The following is a 24,080-nucleotide window of genomic DNA, read 5'->3' as shown; positions in this document are numbered from 1 at the left end:
CAAGGCCTTCAGGAGTGATGTCTATAGGACAAGGGGTCCCCCTCTCTAACCCGGGCATAACTCCAGGGCCCATGAATAAGAGTGCTTCTCAGAGAACAGGCATTCTTATTCTAGGAAACCCTACATCAAACATGAAGCTGCACTACAGCCTGTGGTAAATATAGCTTTTATTGCAAATTTTTGAAATTGTTTTTTATAATTTTGCTTTTTAAATTATTTGGCTAGGAGTAATTCATTTAATTTACATTGGGGTCAGGTTTCTTGGCAATTATCTTGTGTATATAGAATTTCTTATGAAGTGAGAAACTCTAACTTACAAATTGTTTTCAGGTATAACAATTTTTATGAAACTTTATGAAATTGTTATAAAATTAACAATTATAGGTTTAACATGATATATAGACATTTAATTAGACATTTATGTATAATTTGCCATTTTTCATTTTATATTGTTTCAGGGCTTTTTTTTTTTTTTCTTGAGATGGAGTTTTGCTCTTGTTCCCCAGGCTGGAGTACAATGGCGCAATCTCGGCTCATGCAACCTCCACCTCCTGGGTTCAAGCAATTCTCCTGCCTCAGCCTCCCAAGTAGCTGGGATTACAGGCATGCACCACTAGGTGCGGCTAATTTTGTATTTTTAGTAGAGATGGGGTTTCTCCATGTTGGTCAGGCTGGTCTTGAACTCCCGACCTCAGGTGTTCCACCCGCCTCGGCCCCTCAAAGTGCTGGGATTACAGGCGTTAGCTACAGCACCCGGCCAGGACTTTTTTTTTTGGGACAGGGTCTCACTCTGTTACCCAGGCTGGAGTGCAGTGGCACGATCATGGCTCACTTCAGCCTCAACCCCCAGGCTCAAAGTGATCCTCCCACTTCGGCCTCCTGAATAGCTGGGACTACAGGTGTGTGCCACCACACCCGGATAATTTTTTTTTTTAACAGACAGGGTCTTGCTATGTTGCCCAGGCTGGTCTCGAACTCCTAGGCTCAAACGATCTTCCCACCTTGGCCTCCCAAAGTGCCAGGGTTATAGGTGTGAGCCACAGTGCCTGGCCAGGACTTATTTTTATAGGCCTTTCAAAAGATCCTAGACCCTGGATACTATGCCTCTACTCCCTAGTGGATAAAATAATCCATAGGCCAGGTGTGGAGGAAGAGGAGGTCAAATGCTGCCCCACCTATAAGAGCAAGACTTGCTCCAGGGAGCTGGTCTGATTAGCAGCTTGCCATAGAACCCGAGGAGTGGGGAGTAGAAAGGCTGTGTCCCTGGAACCTAGAGAAGGACTAGTACTAATAAAATTAGTAAGGCAAGTCAGTGTGGTGGTACATGCCTGTATCTCAGCTACTCAGGAGGCTGAGGCAGGAAGATCACAGAGTAAGCAGGGAAACAGTTCACGTACTTGGGCCAGTCTGGAGAGGGGTGAGAGGTCAGAGAAAATTTTTCAGGTCTCATCTTAAGCATTAAAACTGATGATTATCCTTCCTTGAAACACAAACTCCCTTGGCTTCTCTGATACCACATCCCTCTAGTTTTCTTCCCACGTCCTGGCTGCTGAGATGGAGAATATGAGAGGAAGAATCTGTTAAGGGGGTGGCTAGTGTGTCAGGTAACACTGAGACTTCCAAGGGGAGGTGTCCAATAGACCACAGGATCAGTGAGTCTGGAGGTCAGAAGAGTGGGTCCATGACTTTTATCACCAAACATCAGTTAGAGTGTTGAGTTGCAAATACCAGAAACCATTTCTGGCTGATGTAAGCAGAAAAATGAATTTATTATAGGGTTTTTTTAGGTGGTTCACAGAATTGTCAGGAAGGCTAGAGAATTATACTCAGAGCTGTGCAGCCAGGAACAGTTCCTGAAATCATGTGCAAAATTGGTCTGCCTAAGCTAGCAATGCCATCGAGCCCCACGTGCTTCACCTTGTACCGCTGCTGCTGCTACTGCTGCCATGGAAACCCCACCTGCCTGCAACCAACACTGTCACCAGAAAGGAGGCTCTGGGCTTTTTTTTTTTTTTCTTTTTCCCATAAATCACTACCACTAGGCCTGTAACCTGACTTCAACGGATGCCAGGAAATCAAGATTCTAGTATATTTAGCTTCTGTGGGGAGGAATGAGCTGTGTCTCCCAAGACTCCTGAGGTGGGAAATTCACCAAAAATAGGAAAGGGGTTCAGTTGCAGCCTAATTGAACGACAAATATTCATAACAATGTCCTTGACCCCACCCCCACAAAAAAATGGCTAGAAACCACTAGCGTGGAGGAAGCAGAGAGGACAGCTAAGGATAGGTAACCATCCTTATAAAGAACTATATAAAGAACATTCTTGAAGTGTTTAGCACTTGGAAGTGTTAGGCATTCATATGATGCCTTTTCCCTAACTCCACCTCAAACTTGTTGCCTGTGTTTTGAGAAACAGGATGTGTTAACACAGTAAGAAGCAGAGACATGGTGGCATGTCCCCGTAGTCTCAGCTACTCAGGAGGCTGAGGTGGGAGGAGCACTTGAGCCCAGGAGTTTGAGACCAGCCTGGGCAACACAGCAAGACCTTGTCTCTGAAGAAAACTAAAAATAATAAAAATAAGAAGCAGGCTGGGCGTGGTGGCTTACGCCTGTAATTCCAGCACTTTGGGAGGCCAAGGCGGGCGGATCACAAGGTCAAGAGTTTGAGACCATCTTGGCCAACATGGTGAAACTCCGCCTCTACTAAAAATACAAAAAATTAGCTGGGCGTGGTGGTGCCCACCTGTAGTCCCAGGTACTTGGGAGGCTGAGGCAGGAGGATCGCTTGAACCTGGGAGGCGGAGGTTGCAGTGAGCCGAGATCACGCCACTGCACTCCAGCCTGGTAACAGGGTGAAACTCCGTCTCGAGAAGCAAAACAAAAAATAAGAAGAAGAAGGAAAAGCAGAGAGGTGAGTTCTTCCCTAGAGAGAAAGGCTTCCCAGGCTATTCTTCCCCACCTTGAGTTCTTATGATGTAGAGATCTAGGGGCAAGAAGGCCATGCGATAGGTTCAACTATCTTCACTGAAAAACACTACAGGACACAATTCTTGGTAAAGAAAAGTGCTGTTTTTTATTTGTTCTTGAATGTATAGGTTCTTTTAAGATCAGTGATACTTCCCTTTAAAATATCCTCCCTCATGCCCCAACCGCTTTGGATCCAGTAGCCGCTCCTAACAAGGGCCTAGGAGGAACTCATCCTACATAGCCAAGAAAAGGGTGCAGCTTGAGGAATGGGCATATGGCTCAGGAAGCAGCACCAGCTGATAAGAACTTTCCCCAAAGCAGCTCTGTTTGGCTTGTGAGTCCCCTTTCCCTGCCCTGGTCTGAGCTCCCCAAGCTGTGTCCCACCCCCAGAATTCCCGTTCCTTATGTGCCCTGATCTTTAGAGTTAAAATCATAATTAACATCTTTACAGCTGGAGAGCTGAGAGATCACTGTTCTCAGCCATTCTCCCACCACAACCTTATAGATGAGGAAACTGTATCCAAGGTCACACAGTTCATAATGGAAAGAGCCAAAAATTTTGGTGTTCAGACTCTCAAATCAGATATCTTTCTAGTATATACCTCCTTACCTCCAAGAAAGCAACCAATAGCTGCCTCCAACTCCAGAAACAACTGGAGCAAGCAGGTGGTGGTAATCAGCACAGGTGGGAAAGGCCCTGATATAGGGAGTCATGCTGACTCCAGCTGAGCCCCAGCAAGGGAGCAGCCACCGCACTCCCTAGTCTCCCTCCATCCGAATGTTATCAGCAGCAGGCACCCACCCTGCCAGGTTCTCCTCCTGGTTAGCAGCACTGACATGCATGGAAACATGTCTTACCACAATCCCAGGCACTTCCCAACTGCAGCAGGCTCTAACTGGTGCAGCATCATGGTGAGGAGCTGCCCGCCAGCCTAGTCATCCAGTTTAGCCAGACTGCAGCCTGGATGCTGTAAAACCCAATCCACACCCTCGGGCTGACTTAGATGGGGTCTCTTAGCAAACATGGCTAAAACCTCTGTGTTGTCTGGGAGAGACAGAGGGAAGGACTCACAGATGCTGTCCTCCCAGCAGGAGCTCATAAACATGGTTGGCATGAGAACTGAGTTCAGGAAAAGGAAAGGACTCAGGAAATAGAGAGACAGACAGAGGAAGCAGGAGCAGCTGTGATTCTTCCTCCCTACCCAACTCCTGAAAAGAAGAGACCACAGACAGCCACAGACATTTCCCCTGTCTAGGTTTCAAGGACGGCTCAGCCTGTGTGGGCTGAGAGGTAAGAGAGAATCCAGAGACTTGTTTTTTTTGGATTCTCTGAGAATCCAGAGACTTGTGGTGTCATAAAAGCTAAGGGAGGAGGTTGTTTCACTGAGGGTTGGTGGGTGGTGTGAAATGCTACGGAGAGGTCAAGACAGCTGAGCACTGAAAGGTATTCATTCTATTTGGCAACTGGGCAGTCACCGGTGACTTTTATGAAAAAGTATACAGGGCTGAAGAACAGCTGAGGAAGAATCAGTTTTAAAAGGATCTTTGTAAAAGTAACTTGGTTAACAAGGAAAATGTGTAAGGGATAACAGACTCTGAGAAATGCTGTTTTAATCTTGGGGAGAACTTGTTTGCAGGCTGTATGGAGGTAACCAGTGGAGACAGAGGCTGGAGACTCCAGGGAGTGGGAGTAGCGGACTAAGCGAGGGAGCAGTCTTGGAGGACATACAACAGGATTCAAGACATAGAGAACTAAATAGGAGCAAGAATGGAGGTGTTGGGGAGAGTTACAGACACAGATGAATGAGAGGGGAGAGAGGAGCAGCGGGCAAGGAAGCTCTTGCTTTAGGGGCTGTCTTCTGTGAAGTAGACAGTGAGCTCAGTCATCTGTGGAGGGCAAAGATAGAGGCATGGGTGGGGGAAAAAAAAGGGGTCACAACAAGTTAAAGAATTTCCAGTCAATACTGAGAGCTCAACTGAGGCTGCCAACTGTGAATTTGTCATGCTTAGCAGCCCAGGAGGTGGAAGCAGCAAATATGATGCTGCCGAAAATGGAGAATGGCTGATAGTTTCAGCAAAATTGAAGGGGATACGCCTGGCGCAGTGGCTCACGCCTGTAATCCCAGCACTTTGGGAGGCCAAGAGAGGCAGATCGTTTGAGCCCAGGAGTGTTGATACCAGCTTGAGCAACATGGTGAAACTCCATCTCTACCTAAAGTAGAAAAATTAGCCAGGCATGATGGCATGCACCTGTAGTCCCAGCTACTCAGGAGGCTGAGATGGGAGGATCACCTGAGCCCAGAAGGCAGAGGTTGCAATGAGCCGACATCATGCCACTGCACTCCAGCCTGGGTGACAGAGCCAGACTCTCTCTCAAAAAAAAAAAAAAAAAAAAAAAAAAGTTGAAGGGCATGAGAAAGTTCAGGATGCTGATAAAAACATCAGTGTGTGATAGGCTCTGGGTTCATGCTGGGGAGAGGAAGAAGTCCAGGAGAAAGCTAAAAGACAAGGAGAGGAGAGGGCTGAGGTCATGGAAATGGACTAAAGGAGCAGGGCAATTTTGGCAGTACTGAGGGAGGGAGAAGAAGCCTAGGAGATGACGATCCAGAAGGAGCAAAGGCTCAGTTCAGGAGTTCAGAAAAGAAGACTATAAGTGACTCCATGGAGTGAGAGAGGGAGCAGAACAGAGCCCAGGAACAAACAAGGAGGCGCCTCCGTCTTAGCAGCCAGGCAAGGAGCTGTTGCTAGAAATGGGTACGGGGAGGGAGCCAGAGTCTGCCGGGGGGGGATGGCAGGGACTGCCACGGAACAGAGCCTATGGAGGGTCTGGTTGCCACTCAGGTAGAGGTACTAGAGACAGGCAAGGTGTATAGTTAGCAATTGCTAGAAGTCAGGCAGGGCTAACGTAACCATGTTCCATGGAAGAGTGCTCTGCAAGTTCATCCTGAACCAATTTTTTTTTTTTTTTGAGATGGAGTCTCATTCTGTTGCCCAGGCTGGAATGCAATGGCATGATCTCAGCTCACCGCAGCCTCCACCTCCCGGATTCAAGCAAGTCTCCTGCCTCAGCCTCCCATGTAGCTGGGATTACAGGCATGTGCCATCACACTTGGCTGATATTTGTATTTTTAGTAGAGACGGGGTTTCACTATGTTGGCCAGGCTGGTCTCGAACTCCTGTCCTTAGGTGATCCACCCACCTCAGCCTCCCAAAGTGCTGGGATTACAGGCGTGAGCCACCGCGCCCAGCCAAAAAATAAAATAAAATTTAAAAATCCTGAACCAATTTTTAACTAAAATCCCCTCTGCATCAACTGAAGCCATTTACTGTCTTATTTCTCAGCGCACCCAAGAAGTCAATTTTTCCTCTAGGACTGCATGCTATCCCATAAGAATCTAGAACTCACCGTATTTCCACTGCATGATGTTGTCAAGAACAAAAGGACTTGGCTGACTTCAAAACTGGGCCATTATGGGAGTAAGTCAAAAGCAGGATCAGCCCAAATGTTAATGAAGAGCCTCTGCAGGCAGTCACTTGGCTAGCAGGATTTTTTTTTTTTAATTTCTAAGTCATGTTCTGGTTTTTGCATGCAAAAACAAAACAAAACCATGACTCAAACCACTGGTGGCTAGGTCTAAAGGAAAAGCTAGCAAGAGGCAGGTGTCTAAACATGCAGGCTCTCTGTGATGAGAAGGGAGCATGTGTCTCTCCAGCACATTACTAAGACCCCCCTGGCCCAGTAAGCTGATCCTTGAGCCCAGGAGGCCACACCCAAGCTGGTAGCCTCACTGATATAAGGAAAGCCAAGCTTTTAACAGGCATTTCTGCTTTAAATTTGTGGTCTCCAGTTGCTCCTGAGGAAGGATCAGGTCCGAGCCTGTCACAACACTCACCAGCTGCCCAACACCAAGTACAACAAAGCTCACAGGGATGGTGGGAATGTGGGCCGCACAAAGGAAAGATGACCTAGAGCAAGAATTAGTGACATGAGAACAGAGGGTACTTTGCCAAGCCAACTGAACAGAGAAGAAGATTCAAAAATTGAAAGGGAAATGACCAGATCCCAAACCAAAAAGTCATGTGAGTCTCAAAGGGCAGAAGCCTAAGTCCAAAGACTGTCGGACTAGTAAAGCATTGAAGACTCAGTTACCCCAAACTAGAAAACGGGATCACGGAAGCCCATCTGCTTAGGAGAACGTGGCATGTGCTGCTGAAAGAATGGCAACCCAAGGGGCATGGTTTGCTTTAAAGTGAAGATGATCTCTCAGGTTGGGTAGAGAAGGAAATGAGCAATACCATCAACTCACAAAGAGAGAAGAAATGTTTTCTAATTAAAAAAAAAAAAACCTGCTTATTAGCAAAGGCCCTACAAACAAGAACATCCTTGAACTTCATCTCTTAGCAAAAACAAAGCCATGACCTCAGACTCCCCTGAAATTAGCTACGCAATGACAGGACCAGGCAGAGCTGTCTCAGTCCTGGCCACTGACATGTCAGGTTCATAGCTCCCCCAACAATATAAGCAATGGGTTCCTTCTCAACCAAGCCCTTGCTTGGGAGGTAGCCTGACCTCCAGTATCTTCACAAACACCCTGCGAGGGCCATGCAGATCCATTCAGGATGCAGCCTCAAGCTCCTGTTCCCATGGCTTCCAGAATGCTTCTCTCTGCATTCTAGGAGAACTAAGGCTCTGAGGTTGCTTCACGGTCACCAAAGGACACTGGCTTTTTGCCTCTTGATTTTTCCCCCTGTCCACCTTAGACAAACTTCCCCCAGGAATGTCTAGATCTGGCCCCTGTTGGTCCCTGAGGCCTTCTCTAACCTCCAACAAAAAGGGCTGCCAGAAAAGTGTTAGCTTTTTTGGGGCTGTAGACAGCCTGGAGGCAGGCTAGTCAGAAGACTCACTTCTGATCTTTGGCTCATGAACTTGGAGAGGTTGAGAACTAGAATCTTTAAGCAGGAAGAGAGGCCCAGAGGAGTGAGCTGGTTGTGGGTTACTCTCTCCACCCAATGGAACTCTGGACCTGAAGCAGACAGCAGCTGTCTCACAGTATTCACAAGCAGAACTCAAGATCCAGACCTCTAAATGAGGATGATGAAGGGTATGGCCACTGACAAGCACCAACAGTCACTTCTAGGAAGGCAGGTTCTCACCCTAAAGAAGTGTGATTAGCCCAGAGTAAGTAGCACAGAGGGCGGGCTCTGAAGTGGACATCTTTCTAAGTCTGTAAGTGAAATCTGGACCAGAAGATGTAAGTGGTCTCTGCACAGCCACCCAGCTCAACCAAGAATGTCACACCATCCACAGCATTTTCACAGCAGCCACCTATGTCAACATCAGGAAAGTGACTATGCAAAACAAATACCCTGAAAACCGTTAGAACCCAAATAGGCACAAATTGAGACCTATGGCCTCTAGAAACCTCCACTAGTCTGCACATGGCAGATGCCTCTATCCAGACAGGACAAGCAAAGGCAAACAGTGACAGTCTTTGGCTGTGCTGGGCCAGGGATCACAGTCCTGCCATATGTCTAAACCTCTCTCCCTTCTTTTACCCACTTCTGAGCCCAGGAGGAGTTCAGATGTATACATGGCTCCTGAGCCCTGGACACTAAAAGGTTAGACAGGTCTGCTTTCCCAGGCAGAAAAAAATTCACCAAGGAAAGTAGGTCCTCCCAAGCCTAACCAGGTGTGGTCTTGTCAAGTGGAGCCTATACAATTGATTACTCTGGTAATAATAAATACCTTCCTCTTTCCTGTTTATTACTGAAATCTTCTCTGTAGTGGATGTACTACGGCTCCCAAATAAATGCTGTAGATGCAAATGGCAAAGAAGAGCACTACACAGTTCAACAAGACTCATCTACCATCCACACTCTGAAGAGGATAAGCTGCATGATGAGAAGGAATGGTCGACAATATGGGACAACAGCTGCCAGAGTGCCCAGTCTCCTTTTGGCTCTCACACCTGAGAGATGCTGTTGGCCAGGCGAAATGACACTCTTTTTGCTCTTTCATTCTCCTGAAAGAAAAATACATGTTTGGAATTAAAATAGCCAAATGTAGGATTTATTAACATGAAAAGGCTATGTCAAGATTGCAGTTCTGCAGAGTCAACATATTTTATTTTACCCTAGGAATGCAGCAGTAAAACTTACTGAAGCCACTAAACATTGTATGCTAAGTACGGTAAGCAACTGGGGATGGCTGGTCAGACCCTGGCACACAGTAGGCAGGCAAAATATTTCAGTGGAATTAAACAGCCCTGAATGGACATTTCTGGTCTACACAGGTGGGACCAGCCCAAAGATCAGAGGAGCTCTCTCTGCTGCAAGCAATACCTCTCCTTCCTTACCTACACCAAGGGGCTAAGAAAGATCCCTTCCTTTCTCTCTCAAACCCAAATAGAAACCAGGCACTAAGACCAGGTAATTCCCTTCTTAGGGGCATCACAATCACAGTGTAGTGTAACCAGCACCAAACTGGGAATCAGGACAACTGGTTTCTCAGCCCAGGTCTGCTGCTAAATGCTGGGTTACCCTGGGCAGGGACAGGTACCTTTCTGAATTTCAAGTCTCGCGAGTAACTGGCGTTGATGAGCCCTGTACTGCCCTGCCTTCCCTGGGGGCTAAGGAGCTGGAAGTGAGGGTTCATTGTCACCACTGTCTTTTTGCACCACCTGAACAGCTTCACCTTAAGTTGCTGCTTGGGTGCCCCTCTGCTTGCCTGATCACCGCCCACCTGCTGCCAGCTGGCAGTAACTCTTTACCATATGTCGTCGCCGCCTCTTGGGTTGGATGCCCTCCTGCATGTAGGAAGGCCACGGGAAGCCCTGGGGAGTGGAACATCCACTCTCACTAGACACCTCCTCGGAGTCTGAGTCCTCCTGCCTTGGCTGGGCAAACCGTTTCTCTGGGTAGATCTCCTTCAACCAGCCCTCAAAGAACACTTCCAGGCAGCGGCCGGCCTCTGCAACCTCGGAGTCAGGCTAATGGGGGAGGAGAGCAGTGATGGTCTAGCCCGTTTTTACCAGTCCATCTCTTTCAGGTGCCTCAAGAGCTACACAGAGCACAAAGCCTGGCGGGGTGTCCTGAGGTGTCTGGAACTTGACATTTTTCTCCTAGGACTCAGGAAAACTAGTTTGGTAGCAGCTCTTATAGCAGAAGTGACCCTAACAGGTATCCACAGATGGCCACTCACTAGTACCTCCCCTTTTTCCTGAGTCCATGCTGAGGCCTGAGTGTGGGAGAGAGCTTTTAAACACTCACCACAGCAGGCCCCCAGAATCTGCTTCCCAGTCCTCAAGGCAGCCCAGACCAAACCTAACCTCCCAACCCTACCCACCCATGACAGTCTCTCCAGGAAATAGGAGAGAGGGAAAACAGGCAAGACATACGTAATTGAACTTAGCACAGTTCCAGAACATGAGGCGCACATCTGATACCACCTCCTCTGGGGTGGTATAGTGAGCCGGGTCCTTCTTTTGCAGCTTCCTCCGGATGATTGACAGGTCCATGGGCCTCTTGATAATCTGGTAATAATGCCGGGCCTTGGGGGAGGAGACATGAGGAGAAGGAGGCAAAGGGAGTGAGAGAAGAAATGTAGGTGTGGATAAGAAGGAAGAAGAAATGGAAAATGAGTTGAAATATAAGTGAAAGAATAGGAGGAGGAATGATGAGGAGCAGCAGGAAGAAAAGGATGGAGAAAGAAGACAAAGAGCAAGGGAAAAGGAAGAATGTGTCACCTGTCAAGTAGGATCTGATACAGTAGCAGTTGTGGTGGGGGAGGCTGGAATGGCCATGGCCCTATGGTCCCCTGGACTATCACAAGTTAATATTGTCACTACTCCCAGTGGCCATGCTCTGAGCCCAACCTGGGAACCATCATGCTCCTGCCTCATGGCCTGGGCCCTCTGAGCAGAAAAGACAGTAGCAGGCAGAAACAGCGTGGCCTTCCTTACCAGGGGGCTGACAGGTTCATGGAAGGGCAGGCTGAGGTTATTGCAGCACAAGGACAATACCAGCTTCTCACACTTCTGCAAAATCAGAATTGGCAACAGAGTCACTTTGTTCTGGTCTCACCTCAGTATGAACTAAAGATGTTGACCCTGATAACTCCCTGGCTCTGTCCCACAGGATGCTAGCTGCCATACTAAGGCGCAATTCAGGTTCCCAAGCCAGAGGAAAACTGCTAGGAGAAGGAAAATTATCCAAACACCCCTGGGCCAAGTTGTCAGGCATAGCACAAAGAAAGGTATCCAGAAAAGCCCCTCATCCCCTCTGAAAGGCCTCAGACCCTGTAGCCAGAAGGGGGCTGCCAAAGGCAGAGAACCTTGTTTCCAAAGACTCCTCCCTACCTTCTGGTCATACATGCTTAGGCCAGGAGATGCCCGCATTCCAGGCTGGTTATAGCGGGCATTCTCACAGTCGTACTCCATCTCGGGCTGGGTCAGGCTGCGGCACAAGGTACACACCCACTCTCCCCTGCAGGGCAGGTGAGGCCATGTTAGGCCTCAGCACATTGCCCAGAGCACCCTTCCCTCTCCCTCTGCCCTATGGCAGGCGTGAGAAACTGAGTCCCTCACCTTGCCATGTAAGAAATGGCTTTCTAGCCACAGGCTGGGAAGAAATTCAATAACTCAGAATTTTGTGAATCTAGAAAAACAGGGGTTAGGGGAGGCTGGGGTAGTAGTATAGGCACAAATCCACATGCAAGAAGAAGGTGAGAAAAGAGGTAGAAATGAAGTCAACCAAATGTCAAGCATCCACCTGTCTGTGTGCAGAAGATACCCAGGCCCATTAACTCACAGACCTGCAATTCAAGCAGGTCCAGAAGAGGGTAGTAAGCCCATCCTGGGAGCTCTATGGATCTGGCCTGGAATAATCATCCCTGGAAGGTAACCCTACTAGCCAGGTGATGGTCCTGGACTGGCATGACTCACCCTGGGAAGCTGAGCAAGGCTGGCACATGGCAGGAGAGGTGGAACACTTTGGGGCAGCGGTCACAGCACAGTAACTCTCCACCATTGAGGCAAACAGCACAGAAGTCCTCATTCTCTATTGGGGCTGGGGGGCCCTTCTTGGCTCCTGGGGTTCGAGGAATGAGTCTGTGTTCTTCAGGAGATGTGCCCTCCACTTCTGGTGGCCGCTGCCCAGCCAGAGAAGTGACAGTGACCTTTCTTCCCTCCAGACCTGGGGCCTGGGTGGCCTCAGACAGTCTGTCCTGGCTGACCTTGGGGAAGAAGTAAGTCTGGGCAGCCACAGCACAGAACCAACAAGCTCTCAAGGGAGGGGAGGGAGAGACTGGCAGGCCCTGCAAGCCTACATGAGAGCCACTTATTCCAGGACCCCAAGCCAGCAAGCCCCATGAATGCTGGGACACCTCACTCCTAATATGCATCTCACAGGCCCCTTGCAGCAGGGGACAACGTCTGGCCAAGCTGCAGCCCCATCAGAGACTCAGGAAAGGTCCCAGAGTCAGAATTCAGGCAGTAGCAAAAAGAATAAGCTTTTAGGCTGGGCCAGGGTTTAAGGCCAAGGCAAAGCAAAGTGATACCTTAATGGACATGCTGGAGGACTCAGTGCCACACTCGATGATCAGCAGGAAGCTCCCACCCTGATCATTCTTCTGTGGCTTCAGTTTGAACACAGGCATCTCTCCTGAGGAGGCAGCACAGATCTTGAGTCGCTCCAGTCGCACATAGGGAATCTTATGCTCGCTATTGAAGGCTCTGCAGCAAGACAGACACCCCGGGGTCTTGGTGGGATCCTCCTCTGGTCCCAACCTCTAAGTCAGAAACATCCATGATCCCTGTGATGATTAATATTGAGGGTCAACTTGATTGGATTGAAGGATACAAAGTATTGATCCTGGGTGTGTCTGTGATGGCATTGCCAAAGGAGATTAACATTTGAGTCAGTGGGCTGGGAAAGGCAGATCCACCCTTAATTGGGTGGGCACCATCTAATCAGCTGCCAGCAAATATAAAGCAAGCAGGAAAACATGAAAAGGAGAGACTGGCCTAGCCTCCTGGCTATATCTTTCTCCTGTGCTAGACACATCCTGCCCTTGAACATCGGACTCCCAGTTCTTCAGTTTGAGACTCAGACTGGGTCTCCTTGCTCCTCAAGCTTGCAGACAACCTATTGTGGGACCCTGTGATCATGTAAATTAACACTTAATAAACTTCCATACATATATATGTATATATATGTATATATATATGTATGGAAGTATACACACACACACACACACACACACATATCCTACTAGTTCTGTGCCTCTAGAGAACCCTAATACAATCCCCAGCTGAACTGCTGCTCCAGATCCTCTTGGATCTGGACTCTGAATGTGGACTCTACAGGTCCACATTCTGCCCTCCTGGCCCAGCTCTGCATGGCCAGGCCCTGTCAGCCACTGGGAAGCCCTATGGTGTAGTCCTGGTCAAAGACAGGAGGTCCCTGAAGTGCAAGGACTGCACCCAGAGCGCATGCCTCGTGGTGCAGGAGCCAGGACATCCTCCCACAACCATCCCAGACATCCACTTGAAGGTTGAGGGGTTGAAGAAGGCAGTTGCAGGCAAATTTCTTCCACTTGTAGTTAATTCATCAAGGATGCTTCATCCCTGTGCCAACATCTCAGGATGTGAGGTCATGGGTGGGAGGGAGATTAGCCAGGAGGCTGTTACCTGATGCTCTCGTTCTCTTTTGCATCCAGCTCTAGGGCTCCTTGTTCAAAATTCTCACACTCTAAGGCAAAAGACAAACAAATACCTGTGACACACATTTGTGGCAACAAACCTCATCATGCAAACCTTCCACTTATATCTGCTATTCATACCTTTGGCCACACACCTGTCATACAGTAGTTACCTACACTATAGTCATTCATAGTGGTGACAAGTCTGCCATGGATCTCCTTCTTGAGAGGAGGAAGCCCACCTTCTTTTAAAAAGATGAACACAAGTAACATTCAGAGGCTGCCTATGGGTGAGTGTTGGGTCAGGCACTGATGGGCCAGTTTCTCACCTTCAAGATGAGCTCAGAAATCACTTGTTCTCAGTACACCAGTGTTGCCTCCTCTGAGGAGTCTTTTTGTCCAGCCTCTGCCCTGTCAGCCAAGTGCTGGGATTCCAGCAATGCTTGAGAATCCAGCTCACACTCCATGGAAAAGAGGCTCCCAGGGAGTTCTTCCCTGAGTATGCAGTCTATGGAGATGGGCAGGAGGCAGTGGTGGGGCAAAAGGATGAAACTAGCATCCATTCAGCACCAGGCATGGTCCTAGGCACTGTATATGGGCAAGCAGGGTCTAAAAAGTTTAACTGCATAAAATGCAGCGTCACATTGTTATGTGTAATAAGAACCAATAATTTTTCAGTTGGCCTTTCAGTCCGTGTGAAAAAAAAAGGGAGAAAAATTATTCCTTTCGTTTTCATTTATTACATGTATAAGAAACAGACTAATCATTACAAATTAAACACGCATCATACATTGAACAAAGAAAGTCCCAAATGATCATCAGGGAGTCGCTTCCTGACTTCCCAACTAGCCCTCACCTTCCACAGAAGAACAAACTTAGCCTAGCCTGGTTGGAGAAGGGGTATGGGAAGCTGACAAGCGAATCAGAACCAATCTCCAATGGTCCAAATTCCCTTCACTATGAGGCACAACACAAACCCACATTACTGTCAGGTACCAGGAAAATCCTTACTACTCAGAGGAAGTTATCAAATGATTTCACTATAGTTATTGGTCCCAGTAGCCTATGAAGTAGGTGCTATTGGCCCCATTTAGAGAGAAAGAAATCAGTTGAGGGAGGTTAGGTATCTTACCCAGGATCACAGGGAGAGAGAACTGGTTTACTAACTTCCATCTATTGGACTCCAAAGTCAGACATGCTCTTTTCCCTATAACATTTTGTCAAGGCTAGCCCTCCTGGGCTGAGTTCTGTTTCCCCCAGGTATAATGCAGACCCCCAGGACTCTTTGCATGGGGAGTGTTACAAAGAGAGTAAGTCCTGGCCATGCCCAGATCAGCCATGGCCACAGTGAGGGAAGCAGAACAGGTGTCACTAAGACAGTTCCAGAGGAGAGAAGTAAATTCAGCCTCAGAGAGATGCACTGCTTCCCCAGCTTAGAGCTTGTCTGCTGGCCTCTCTCACCTAGAAGTGCTGAGTCCATCTGCTCAAGTCTGTGGCCAACATGAAGGGCAGGCTGCTTGAGTCTCACCTTTGGGGTTCCGGTACTGCTGCAGAGCTGTAGATGTGCTGACCACTGGCGCCAGTGGAGGTTTCTTCACAGAGAGGTTAATTGGCTCCTCCAGCTCTGAGGGGATGGCCAAGTCCTTGGGAGCATCCAGACCAGAGACTATGAGACCTTGTCCCAGTGAGTCAGTGAAGTGAGTGGAATCCTCACTTTCCATCTTTCAAAAGTGAAATGTCAACAAGAATCAAAGAACTCAGACATGGTTGTCATTAGTGGTCTCAGAACTGTTAAGCTAAGGTCAGAATAAGGGTCCCAGTGGCCAATCTTTTGCCCATTGATGAACAAAGGAAGTTTGAATAGCATTTCCCCAGGACTTACCTTACACAGAGCATTCCCCAGGGAGGGATCAGCCCCATCTCCGGGGCACAGGCTCCCTGAAGTTCGGCCAGAACTGGAGCTGGACCCGGTTTCTGGCTGTATGTCAGAAACTGGAGGGATGCTCTGCAGAGGACAAGTTGCAAGACTCGGCACAGCCTGGGTGTGACCAGACATTAGGCTGGACCCAGCCTGAGGGTGATCACTTGCCAGGCTTGCCATAGCCTGAGGGGAGTCACTTATCAGGTTGGGCATGGACTGGAATGTGTTATGCACAAGGCTGGGCACAGTCTGTAGGTGACTGGTTGTCAGGCTGGGCATGGCCTGGTTTTGAACACTTGTCAGGCTAGACACCATTTTGGGGGGAGCACTCAGCAGGCTTGGTACTGCCTGGGGGGCACCAGCTGTCAGGTTGCTCACACTCTGGATCTGTGGTTCTAGGGGCCTCTCCAACCTGGTAGATGACAACTCCATCTCCAGAGTGTTGGAAAAGCCCATGATGCTCACCGAGGTGGAGTGCTGCGGGAACAGAGACAAGGGGTAGAGTCAGGCTGCTAGCTGGGAATGGAGGGAGGCAGAGGAGGGACCCAACCCACAGGAGCTCCCATGCTCCAATTCCACTCTGGCTTCAGAGTCTGGTAGCTGTCAGGAACTCAGGCAATGCATGAAGCCCTGTTCCTCTTCCTGAAACCAAGGAGGCTGCTAGGCTATGACACAGAGAGAGAGGCACAAGCGGAGGACTGTTTTGTGTGTGTGTGTGTGTGTGTGACAGCAAGAGTGAGAAAGAGAACTTATTTCCTGACCTGAGGCATGTACACACACACACACACACACACACACACACACACACAGAGTCAGCCACATCCCTCACCCCAGGCTTGTACCTAAGTAAAGGGTCAGGTTGTGGGACTGCCCTCTAATTTCAAATTCCCCTCTGACTTTACCACCAGTGGCTTCTCTTCCTGTCAAGGGGTGCTATAGAATAGTTTCTGCGATACAAAAGTAGCAGGGGGTTGAGAAAGCTCAAACTCTTATCTGCCTCAGACCTTCTTTGAGAGAATGCCAAGGCTCAGAAAGTTCCAATCAGTCCTGGGGAACCTGGGTCAACTCCAGGGCCTTCATAGGGGGTTGTTCAGATCAACTCCAAGCACTACTAACATTTGATGTAGGCTTTAACCAAGATATTTGAAGGTCTTTTCTGGCCCTAGTATACCTGCCAAAGATATTCCAAACCAGAGGCAGAGAACATCAAAGCAGTTAAATCTTAATATCACCCAGTCCGTACAATCATTGGATAAGGCAGTAATGTTCTGACTCCAAAATTATTTTCTTACATCTGAGGAGAAGAGATGTAAAAGGTTTATAAAAAGAAGTTGAAGATATAGATTTCTGTACTGAATCCATTCCATTTTTCAGATTGAAGAGACAGATTTAGGGAAAAGGAGGGAGACTGGCTCTAAATATAACCTTCAGGAATGTGTAAGTTTCATATCCCTGCCCTTTAAAAAAAAAGGCTAAATATATAACAATTTCACATCTTTTGAAAAACAAAGAGAAAACGAGGATTAGGCATATCTATCTAAGTTTCCAAAATCAGTGTCTTGAACCTGTCATTTCTTTCCCCATTCAAATTTTCACAGGAAAATAAATACTTCAGATACATTCTCAAGTTTCAATATAAAGTTACTAAAGCGATTTTGCCATGAAGACTGTCCTCATCTCAGTGAAAGTCACTCCTAGTCCTTCAGTTCTGCAAGTCAGATCCTATGAAGGAGGCATCAGTGAAGCATCCCTCCTGCCACACCCAAGCTAATACCAAGCCCCATCAATTCTACCCCTTAAACATCTCTCAAATATACCCACTAATTCTTCCCTCTGCTGATGGTGCCCTAGCCTAACCTACTTTCACATCTCCCTAGACAACAGTAGTAGCCTCTTCAATGGAGAAATATTTTCAAAACACGGATCCGATCACATCATTTCTTTTCATAAAACTCCGCAGTGCACTCCATTCTTCTTAGAATAACTGCAAAAATTCTTAACAAGACTCCCGAGACCCTGACGACCTGTCCTCTGTCCTCCTTTGTAGCCATAGCTCATTCAATAACCCTCTCCTCATTCTCTGAACTCCAGTCACTCATTTTTTCCAGTTCCTGAAACATACCAAGCTCTACCTCCACCCACTATCCTCACCCCCTTCAGATGGACTGCTTTCTCTGCATGGAGGATTCTCCTACCCCTGCCCTGTTCCACTTATCCTTCAGAACTCAGCTCAACTGACATTTTTTGCCAGAAAGACTTCTTTCATTCTCTAGTCCAGACCAGGTTCCTGCTTTTATACTCTCATATGCCTTGTACTTGTACTTTCAGCCTCATACCACAATCCGTGGTATCATTTGATTAATGTCTGTTTCCCCTACTAAAGTGTAAACTCCATTAGGGTATGGATTTTTATCTATTTTGCTTACCCACTGTATTCCTAGACCCAAGAGCAGTGTCTGGATGAATAAATGAATTAATGAGCTGTTTAAAAATTCAAAACAACACTAATACAGGACTGTTTATTCTACAGATCTTTAGCCAAATGAACAGCAGCTTAGGTCTACTGACAACTTAGTCTATGAGTCTCTCTAAAATAATGATTATTTTTATACAGCTAAAGTTTATTGAGAATTTATTATATGCAAGGCAATTTGCTAAATGTTTTACATATATTACGTTATTTAATCCTCACAATAACCATTAAAGGTTAAAAGAAACAATCCATGTGAACATTTAGAACAATATCTGGCATACTGTAGATGCTCAATAAACTCCAGTTGTTTCTACTGCTGCTTCTATTATTTTTATTGTTATTATTGTTGCTGCAGACCTAATTTTACACTTGACAAAGATGAGGCTCAGAAGGGCATCTTAAGTTTTTTCATGTTATTGTAAAACATAATTTTGTAGATTTCCATTTCTCTTTATTATTTGTGTACTGTATATAGGAATACAATTAATTTTTGAATATTGACTTTGTATAGACCTTGCTAAAGTCACTCTGGGATTTTCCTTTGGATTTTCTGTGCACACAAATCATGTCCATCCATGAATAGTAAGTTTTTGTTTTGTTTTTCTGAACAGGATCTTGCTCTGTCACCCTCGCTGGAGTGCAGTGGCACAACCACAGCTCACTGCAGCCTTGACCTCCCAAGCTCAAGCAAGCAATCCTCCCACCTCAGCCTCCAGAGTAGCTGGGACTACAGGCGCATAACACCACACCCGGCTAACTTTTATTTTTTATTTTTGTAGAGACAGGGTCTTGCTATGTTGTCCAGGCTGGTCTTGAACTCCTAGGCTCAAGCCATCTTTCCACCTTAGCTTCCCAAAGTGCTGGGATTACAGGCATGAACCACCATGCCCTTCCTGAATAGTAAATCTATTTTCTTTTTTTCTTTACATTTGTTTTTCTTGCCTCACTCCACTAGCTAAGACCTCCAGTACAATATTGAATAGAAGTAGTGATAGTAGCCATCCTAGTCTCATTCCTGAACTCAGAGGATCCTTTCAATATTTCATCACTAAGTAGATTTGATGTAGATTTTTTATAGATTTAGATCCAGATCTTGGTTGGGCATGGTGGCTCACACCTGTAATCCCAGCACTTTGGGAGGCCGAGGCAGGCAGATCGCTTGAGCCCAAGAGTTCAAGACCAGCCTAGGCAATATGGTGAAACCCCATCTTCACAAATGATAGAAAAATTAGCCAGGCATGGTGGCATGGGCCTGTGGTCCCAGATTTTCTGGAGGCTAGGGTGGGAGGACTGCTTGAGCCCGGGAGGTTGAGACTGCAGTGAGCCAAGATCGTGCCACTACACTCCAGCCTAGGCAACAGAGGAAGACCCTGTCTCCAAAAAAAAAAGAGAGAATCTATATCTTTGGTACCAAAGCTACAACTTAATTTTGACTTGTCTCCCTCTATACCTCTCTGGGCTTACTCCCCTTCACTATCTCTCATATTCTGTTCTACTTCTTTTCCTTCCCCCTCTTCTCCTCTCTCCCCCTCTCTCTCATGAGCTCCTTCTCTCCCTTCCTGTCCTGCTTTCTTTTATCATCTCTTTCTCTTCTTTCCCTACCTCTTTCCCTTATAATTTAACTGCTTTAGTAAGGCTTATATTTTCTATTCTTAATTTTAAACACAGATGAGTTAAATATCTTTTATCTCTCCAAAGAAAAGTATGCTTTTTATATTTTCCTTAGTAGTTTAATAGTGTTCAGTTTTTTAAAAAGCTTCCATTTCCTCCACAGTCTGAGTGCCAAGACAAGAAAGGTTGAAGAGAAGCAAGGTGGAAAGAATATTTAAACCAAATTGGGTAAGCTAGGAACGAAGCCCAGCTTAAGGGACCAAGGCCAAAAATCAATGGCTATCTCAAACATGCCCACGCCTGCATTCCTTAACGTCTCCTTGTTGTCCTGGTTATGCACTACCATAGCTTTCTAATATTCTATATTTCCTTATCTATGAACAAGAATACCCAGTGACTATTTCACTCTGTTTTGCAATATATGACAGTCTAATCCTTTGCACTGGATTCTTTCTCCTTTCCCCTATTTGACATGTATGTTTAGTGCGGTTTTGGCGTTCCTTTAATCTACCCATGCTGGACATTGAGAATTATATAGATGTCTCTTCTTAGTGAGATCCTTGTTGCCAAGCATTAACAGCACCAAAATCCACGTGAGACCACCCAAATAATAATGGTCGGTGCCATATGTCACAAAATATGCACAAGATAAAATCCCCAAGGACAAAACTTCCCAGATTAGGGGTAGAGATCATATGCGTGGGAAATCGGCTCTCCTGTCCTAATTACCTATTGCATATGTGAGTTAACATAATGATAGGGGAGAGGAAGACATGCAGACTGAGCTGTGGAAAAATTGCGGAAACCCCATGGCAGTTTATTTTGAGGTGAACCTGATGAACCTGGTCCTGTAATGCCCAGAAGACAATACGAGGTCAGCAATACATCCCAAGATATTGCATACTTGACTGATTTCTTTCCTTTTCACAGCCACAGCCAATCTCAAGGAGGCCAATGCTATCAGGAGAGGGGGTGAAGCTCTGGTAGTATTAACAAGAATGTGGAAAACTTCCACGGAGCAAGGGACTCAGAGAAAGTGCTGTGAGAAAGCCAGCCCAACCCCATTTTTACAGGCTATGCAGACACAATGGCATTTCTGAAACCTATATATGCTATGTGTTTGTTATTTTTATACTATATCAGCTCTCTAGAGTGAAGGATTGTAAAATATTAAAACAAAAGGTACTTATTTCATATACAAAAAGAAAAAGAAGATTCGAGAACCTCCATCCTAGTCTGTTGCTAGTGCTACAAGATGGGTGGGGGCAAGGGTAGGGCCAACTTTCACAGCAAAGAAAGCAGGCTGCGTCTCCAGGGCCTGGGAGGAGAGGAAGCACTTCTTGAGAGCATGATGGGATTGGAAAAGGGCTTGAGAGCGTGGCCGGGTTATCTGACACTTGGTGCCTCCCATGCAGAAGGGAGCTCACTTGTCAATGGAGATGATACCACCCTCCCTCTAGACCCTAGGATTGTTCAGAGATCAAACGACAGGAGGTGAATGTGTTTTCTAACTATAAAATATGTAGAGGGTTATCACTGAGGTTTCTAGGCTGTCAACTATGTAACTGACACCTCGACTTCATCTTTACATACAAAACCTCTAGATTTCACGAAGGAAAAGGTATATTTTAGGATTCACAACTGAAAATAAACTATTTTCTAGTTTAGAGAGGAAGAGTCAAAATGCCAAAACACATTCACTCTGATAATCAGCTCAGGTCATCTTTGGGGGATGAAGAGAGACAACCCTGAGCCTACACAGCCCCCTCTTACCTCCGTTAACTAGCATCTCCTCTCGCTCCTCGTTTCCCTTCCCCCAAACTGTGTGTCCCCATCCCTGTCCCTTTCCTCTTCTTGCCTCTTTTTTGTCTCCTTATCTTTGTCTGCCACCTTATCTTTGTCTGACTTATCTGAAATTACCTCACCTATTAATTTAATGGATTCAGTTAACCTATTTAACCTACCTGTCTTTACCACCTGACTTGACAACTTGCCTGACCTACGACCTCCCTGAATTGTCTGACTTTCAACCTCTGCTACTAGTCACCTATGTGACCCTGCACCCATCTAACCTGAATTCTGCTTGACCTGTGCTCTGTTACCTGCTGCCCTCTCTCTCTCCTCACTCTTACCACCCAGATGTGTTTCTAGAGTTCAGTGTGTTGACATTATTATTCTAATGATCGCCACGTGGTATTGTCAAAATTCAGAGAAAACATTGCTCTTTCATTTTAACAGGAAGGGAAATTGAGACACAGAGTGATTACCTAGATTTCTCAAGCTCATACAGGTCCAAGACTAGGAATCTGGGACCAGCCTTGAAAACAGGCTGGCTGGTCTTGATTCTGTGCCAGAAGCTAGAAAGCTAGTGCCCTAGTAAGAAATGATTGAGAAATCAATAAACAGACACTTAGTGCACATGCCCTGAGTTTAATATAAATTTCAGGTTCTTACAGCAAGATAATATTGCTGGGGATAAAGTAGTGCAGATAGGGTGGTGTTCCACATAAATTAATTTTCCAGTTATCTGAAACATACCTCTTTCAATAACAAAATGCAATTGGCTTAAAAACATTATTTCGAATGGGAGTACTTCTAAAACACTTTACACACTCTTCTGTCTTATTAAACAGAGCATAAGGAGCCTAAGGAGACCATTTGTTAGTGATATCAACGAATTTGGATGAACCAATAAGTAATTCAGTGATGCTTTCGGGAACTTCTAAGAACGCAGGGCTTAGCTTGTTCTTTCAGTGAATGACCTCATACCGTGGCACTTTTCCAAGTGATGTTTCTTGTCTTCTCCCTTGTTAGCTGCCCTTAGAGAAATCTTGGCTCCCTGCTCCTACTCTGCTTACTACTATAATGTAGTTAAACTAAAACTTTCCCAAGAAAACCACACATTTAAGCTTGCTAGATCAAGAACACTAGCTAGATACCCACATATGAGTTTATGATCTCCTACAGAATATAATGCATGGGTTTTGTGATGGCTGTTTTTGCTGCTGTTCCAAAGCTTTGCCTGGTCACTTCTAGTTTCAGATTTCTGTTCTAGTGGTTAAAGTAATCAGAAACTGACCACTGTGTAAATATGCAATAGAAAAAGGGACCGAAGATTTGGGAGTTGTGTCTTGGAAACACACTGAAGGCCTTCAGTCTAGCTAAGGAAACGAGAGAGGAAAACAGATTGGTGAATTAAATCCTCAAAATATGTGAATGCGCCGGGCGTATCACCTGAGGTCAGGAGTTCGAGACCAGCCTGACCAACATGGCAAAACCCCGTCTCTACTAAAAATACAAAAATTAGCCGGGTGTGGTGGCATGCGCCTGTAGTCTCAGCTACTCAGGAGGCTGAGGCAGGAGAATTGCTTGAACCCAGGAGGCAGAGGTTGCAGTGAGCTGAGATCATGCCACTGCACTCCAACCTGGGTGGCAGAGTGAGACTTTACCTCAAAAAAAAAAATAAATAAATAAAGTGAATGCTTCAACAGCTTCAAGATTAAGTAGACTGGTTTAACAGTAGCAGATCTTGAAACAACGGAATCAGATGGTTGAGGAAGGGACTAACTTTTCTAGTAAGCAGTTTCACATGTTGATTTTTTTTTTTTTTCTTTTTTGAGACGGATTCTTGCTCTGTGGGCCAGGCTGGAGTGCAGTCAGACGATCTCAGCTCACTGTAACCTCTCTGCATCCTAAGTTCAAGTGATTCTCCTGCCTCAGCCTCCCAAGCAGCTGGGATTATAGGTGTCCGCCACCATGCCCAGCTAATGTTTGTATTTTTACTAGAGATGGGGTTTCACCATGTTAGCCAGGCTGCTGGTCTTCAAATCCTGACCTCCAGTGATCCACCTGCCTTGGCCTTCCAAAGTGTGGGACTGCAGGTGTAAGCCACTGTGCCTGGCCCTCACATGTTGATTTTTAATGGCAAAGTTGTTGCTCTTGTTGACAATGAGTGTTCCTCCATCTCAACAGAAAGCTCTTGTACTAATTAAGGCTGTCACTATGGATGTAACTATGCAGATATATGATAACTTAGTAAAGTCAAATGAGAAAAAGTTCATGAGTGGTGAAGAGAGAAGTGAAAAGTGCCCAGTGCCCTGATAATCCAGGGAGGACAGAAAAAGCAAAGAGGATCTCAGAATCCGAGGTAGAAGAAAGAGGAAAGGAGTAAGCGGATTCTAGTAAGTCTGAAGTGAAAGCCAGATGAGTGGAACCCTCACCCCAAGGCTTGGAGACTCAGGAGAATTTGGTCAAAGGTATTTTGCCCAGGCCAGTGTAGGAAACTGACTTAAAAACGTTATTTTGAATACAAAATTAGCCAGGCATGGTGGAACATGCCTGTAATCACAGCTACTCAGGAGGCTGAGACAGGAGAATCGCTTGAATCTGGGAGGCAGAGGTTGCAGTG

General features: G+C 46.4%; 1 protein-coding gene across 20 annotated transcripts in view; it reads right to left on the bottom strand.

Moving 5' to 3' along the window:
• Positions 1 to 3,048: 3,048 nt before the first annotated feature.
• Positions 3,049 to 24,080, bottom strand: part of TRIM66 (tripartite motif containing 66) — a 71,338-nt gene continuing 50,306 nt past the window's right edge. For 16 of the 20 annotated variants that reach the window (XM_063641082.1, XM_063641089.1, XM_055282488.2 and 13 more), the window contains 10 exons: positions 15,550 to 16,065; positions 15,196 to 15,388; positions 13,657 to 13,717; positions 12,525 to 12,699; positions 11,911 to 12,200; positions 11,326 to 11,452; positions 10,930 to 11,004; positions 10,366 to 10,518; positions 9,739 to 9,957; positions 3,049 to 8,991 (listed from right to left, as the gene is read on the bottom strand). In XM_063641082.1, the coding sequence (XP_063497152.1) occupies positions 8,932 to 8,991; positions 9,739 to 9,957; positions 10,366 to 10,518; positions 10,930 to 11,004; positions 11,326 to 11,452; positions 11,911 to 12,200; positions 12,525 to 12,699; positions 13,657 to 13,717; positions 15,196 to 15,388; positions 15,550 to 16,065 (1,869 nt within the window). In that variant the 3' untranslated portion in view covers positions 3,049 to 8,931. The remainder of the gene's footprint in view (positions 8,992 to 9,738; positions 9,958 to 10,365; positions 10,519 to 10,929; positions 11,005 to 11,325; positions 11,453 to 11,910; positions 12,201 to 12,524; positions 12,700 to 13,656; positions 13,718 to 15,195; positions 15,389 to 15,549; positions 16,066 to 24,080) is intronic. The other 4 variants (XM_063641085.1, XM_063641087.1, XM_055282492.2 and 1 more) reach the window with 3 other exon arrangements.

This window comes from Symphalangus syndactylus, chromosome 6 (genome assembly GCF_028878055.3).
Source record: "Symphalangus syndactylus isolate Jambi chromosome 6, NHGRI_mSymSyn1-v2.1_pri, whole genome shotgun sequence".
Taxonomy (NCBI): Eukaryota; Metazoa; Chordata; class Mammalia; order Primates; family Hylobatidae; genus Symphalangus; species Symphalangus syndactylus.
This window is presented reverse-complemented; position numbering and strand designations above follow the sequence as displayed.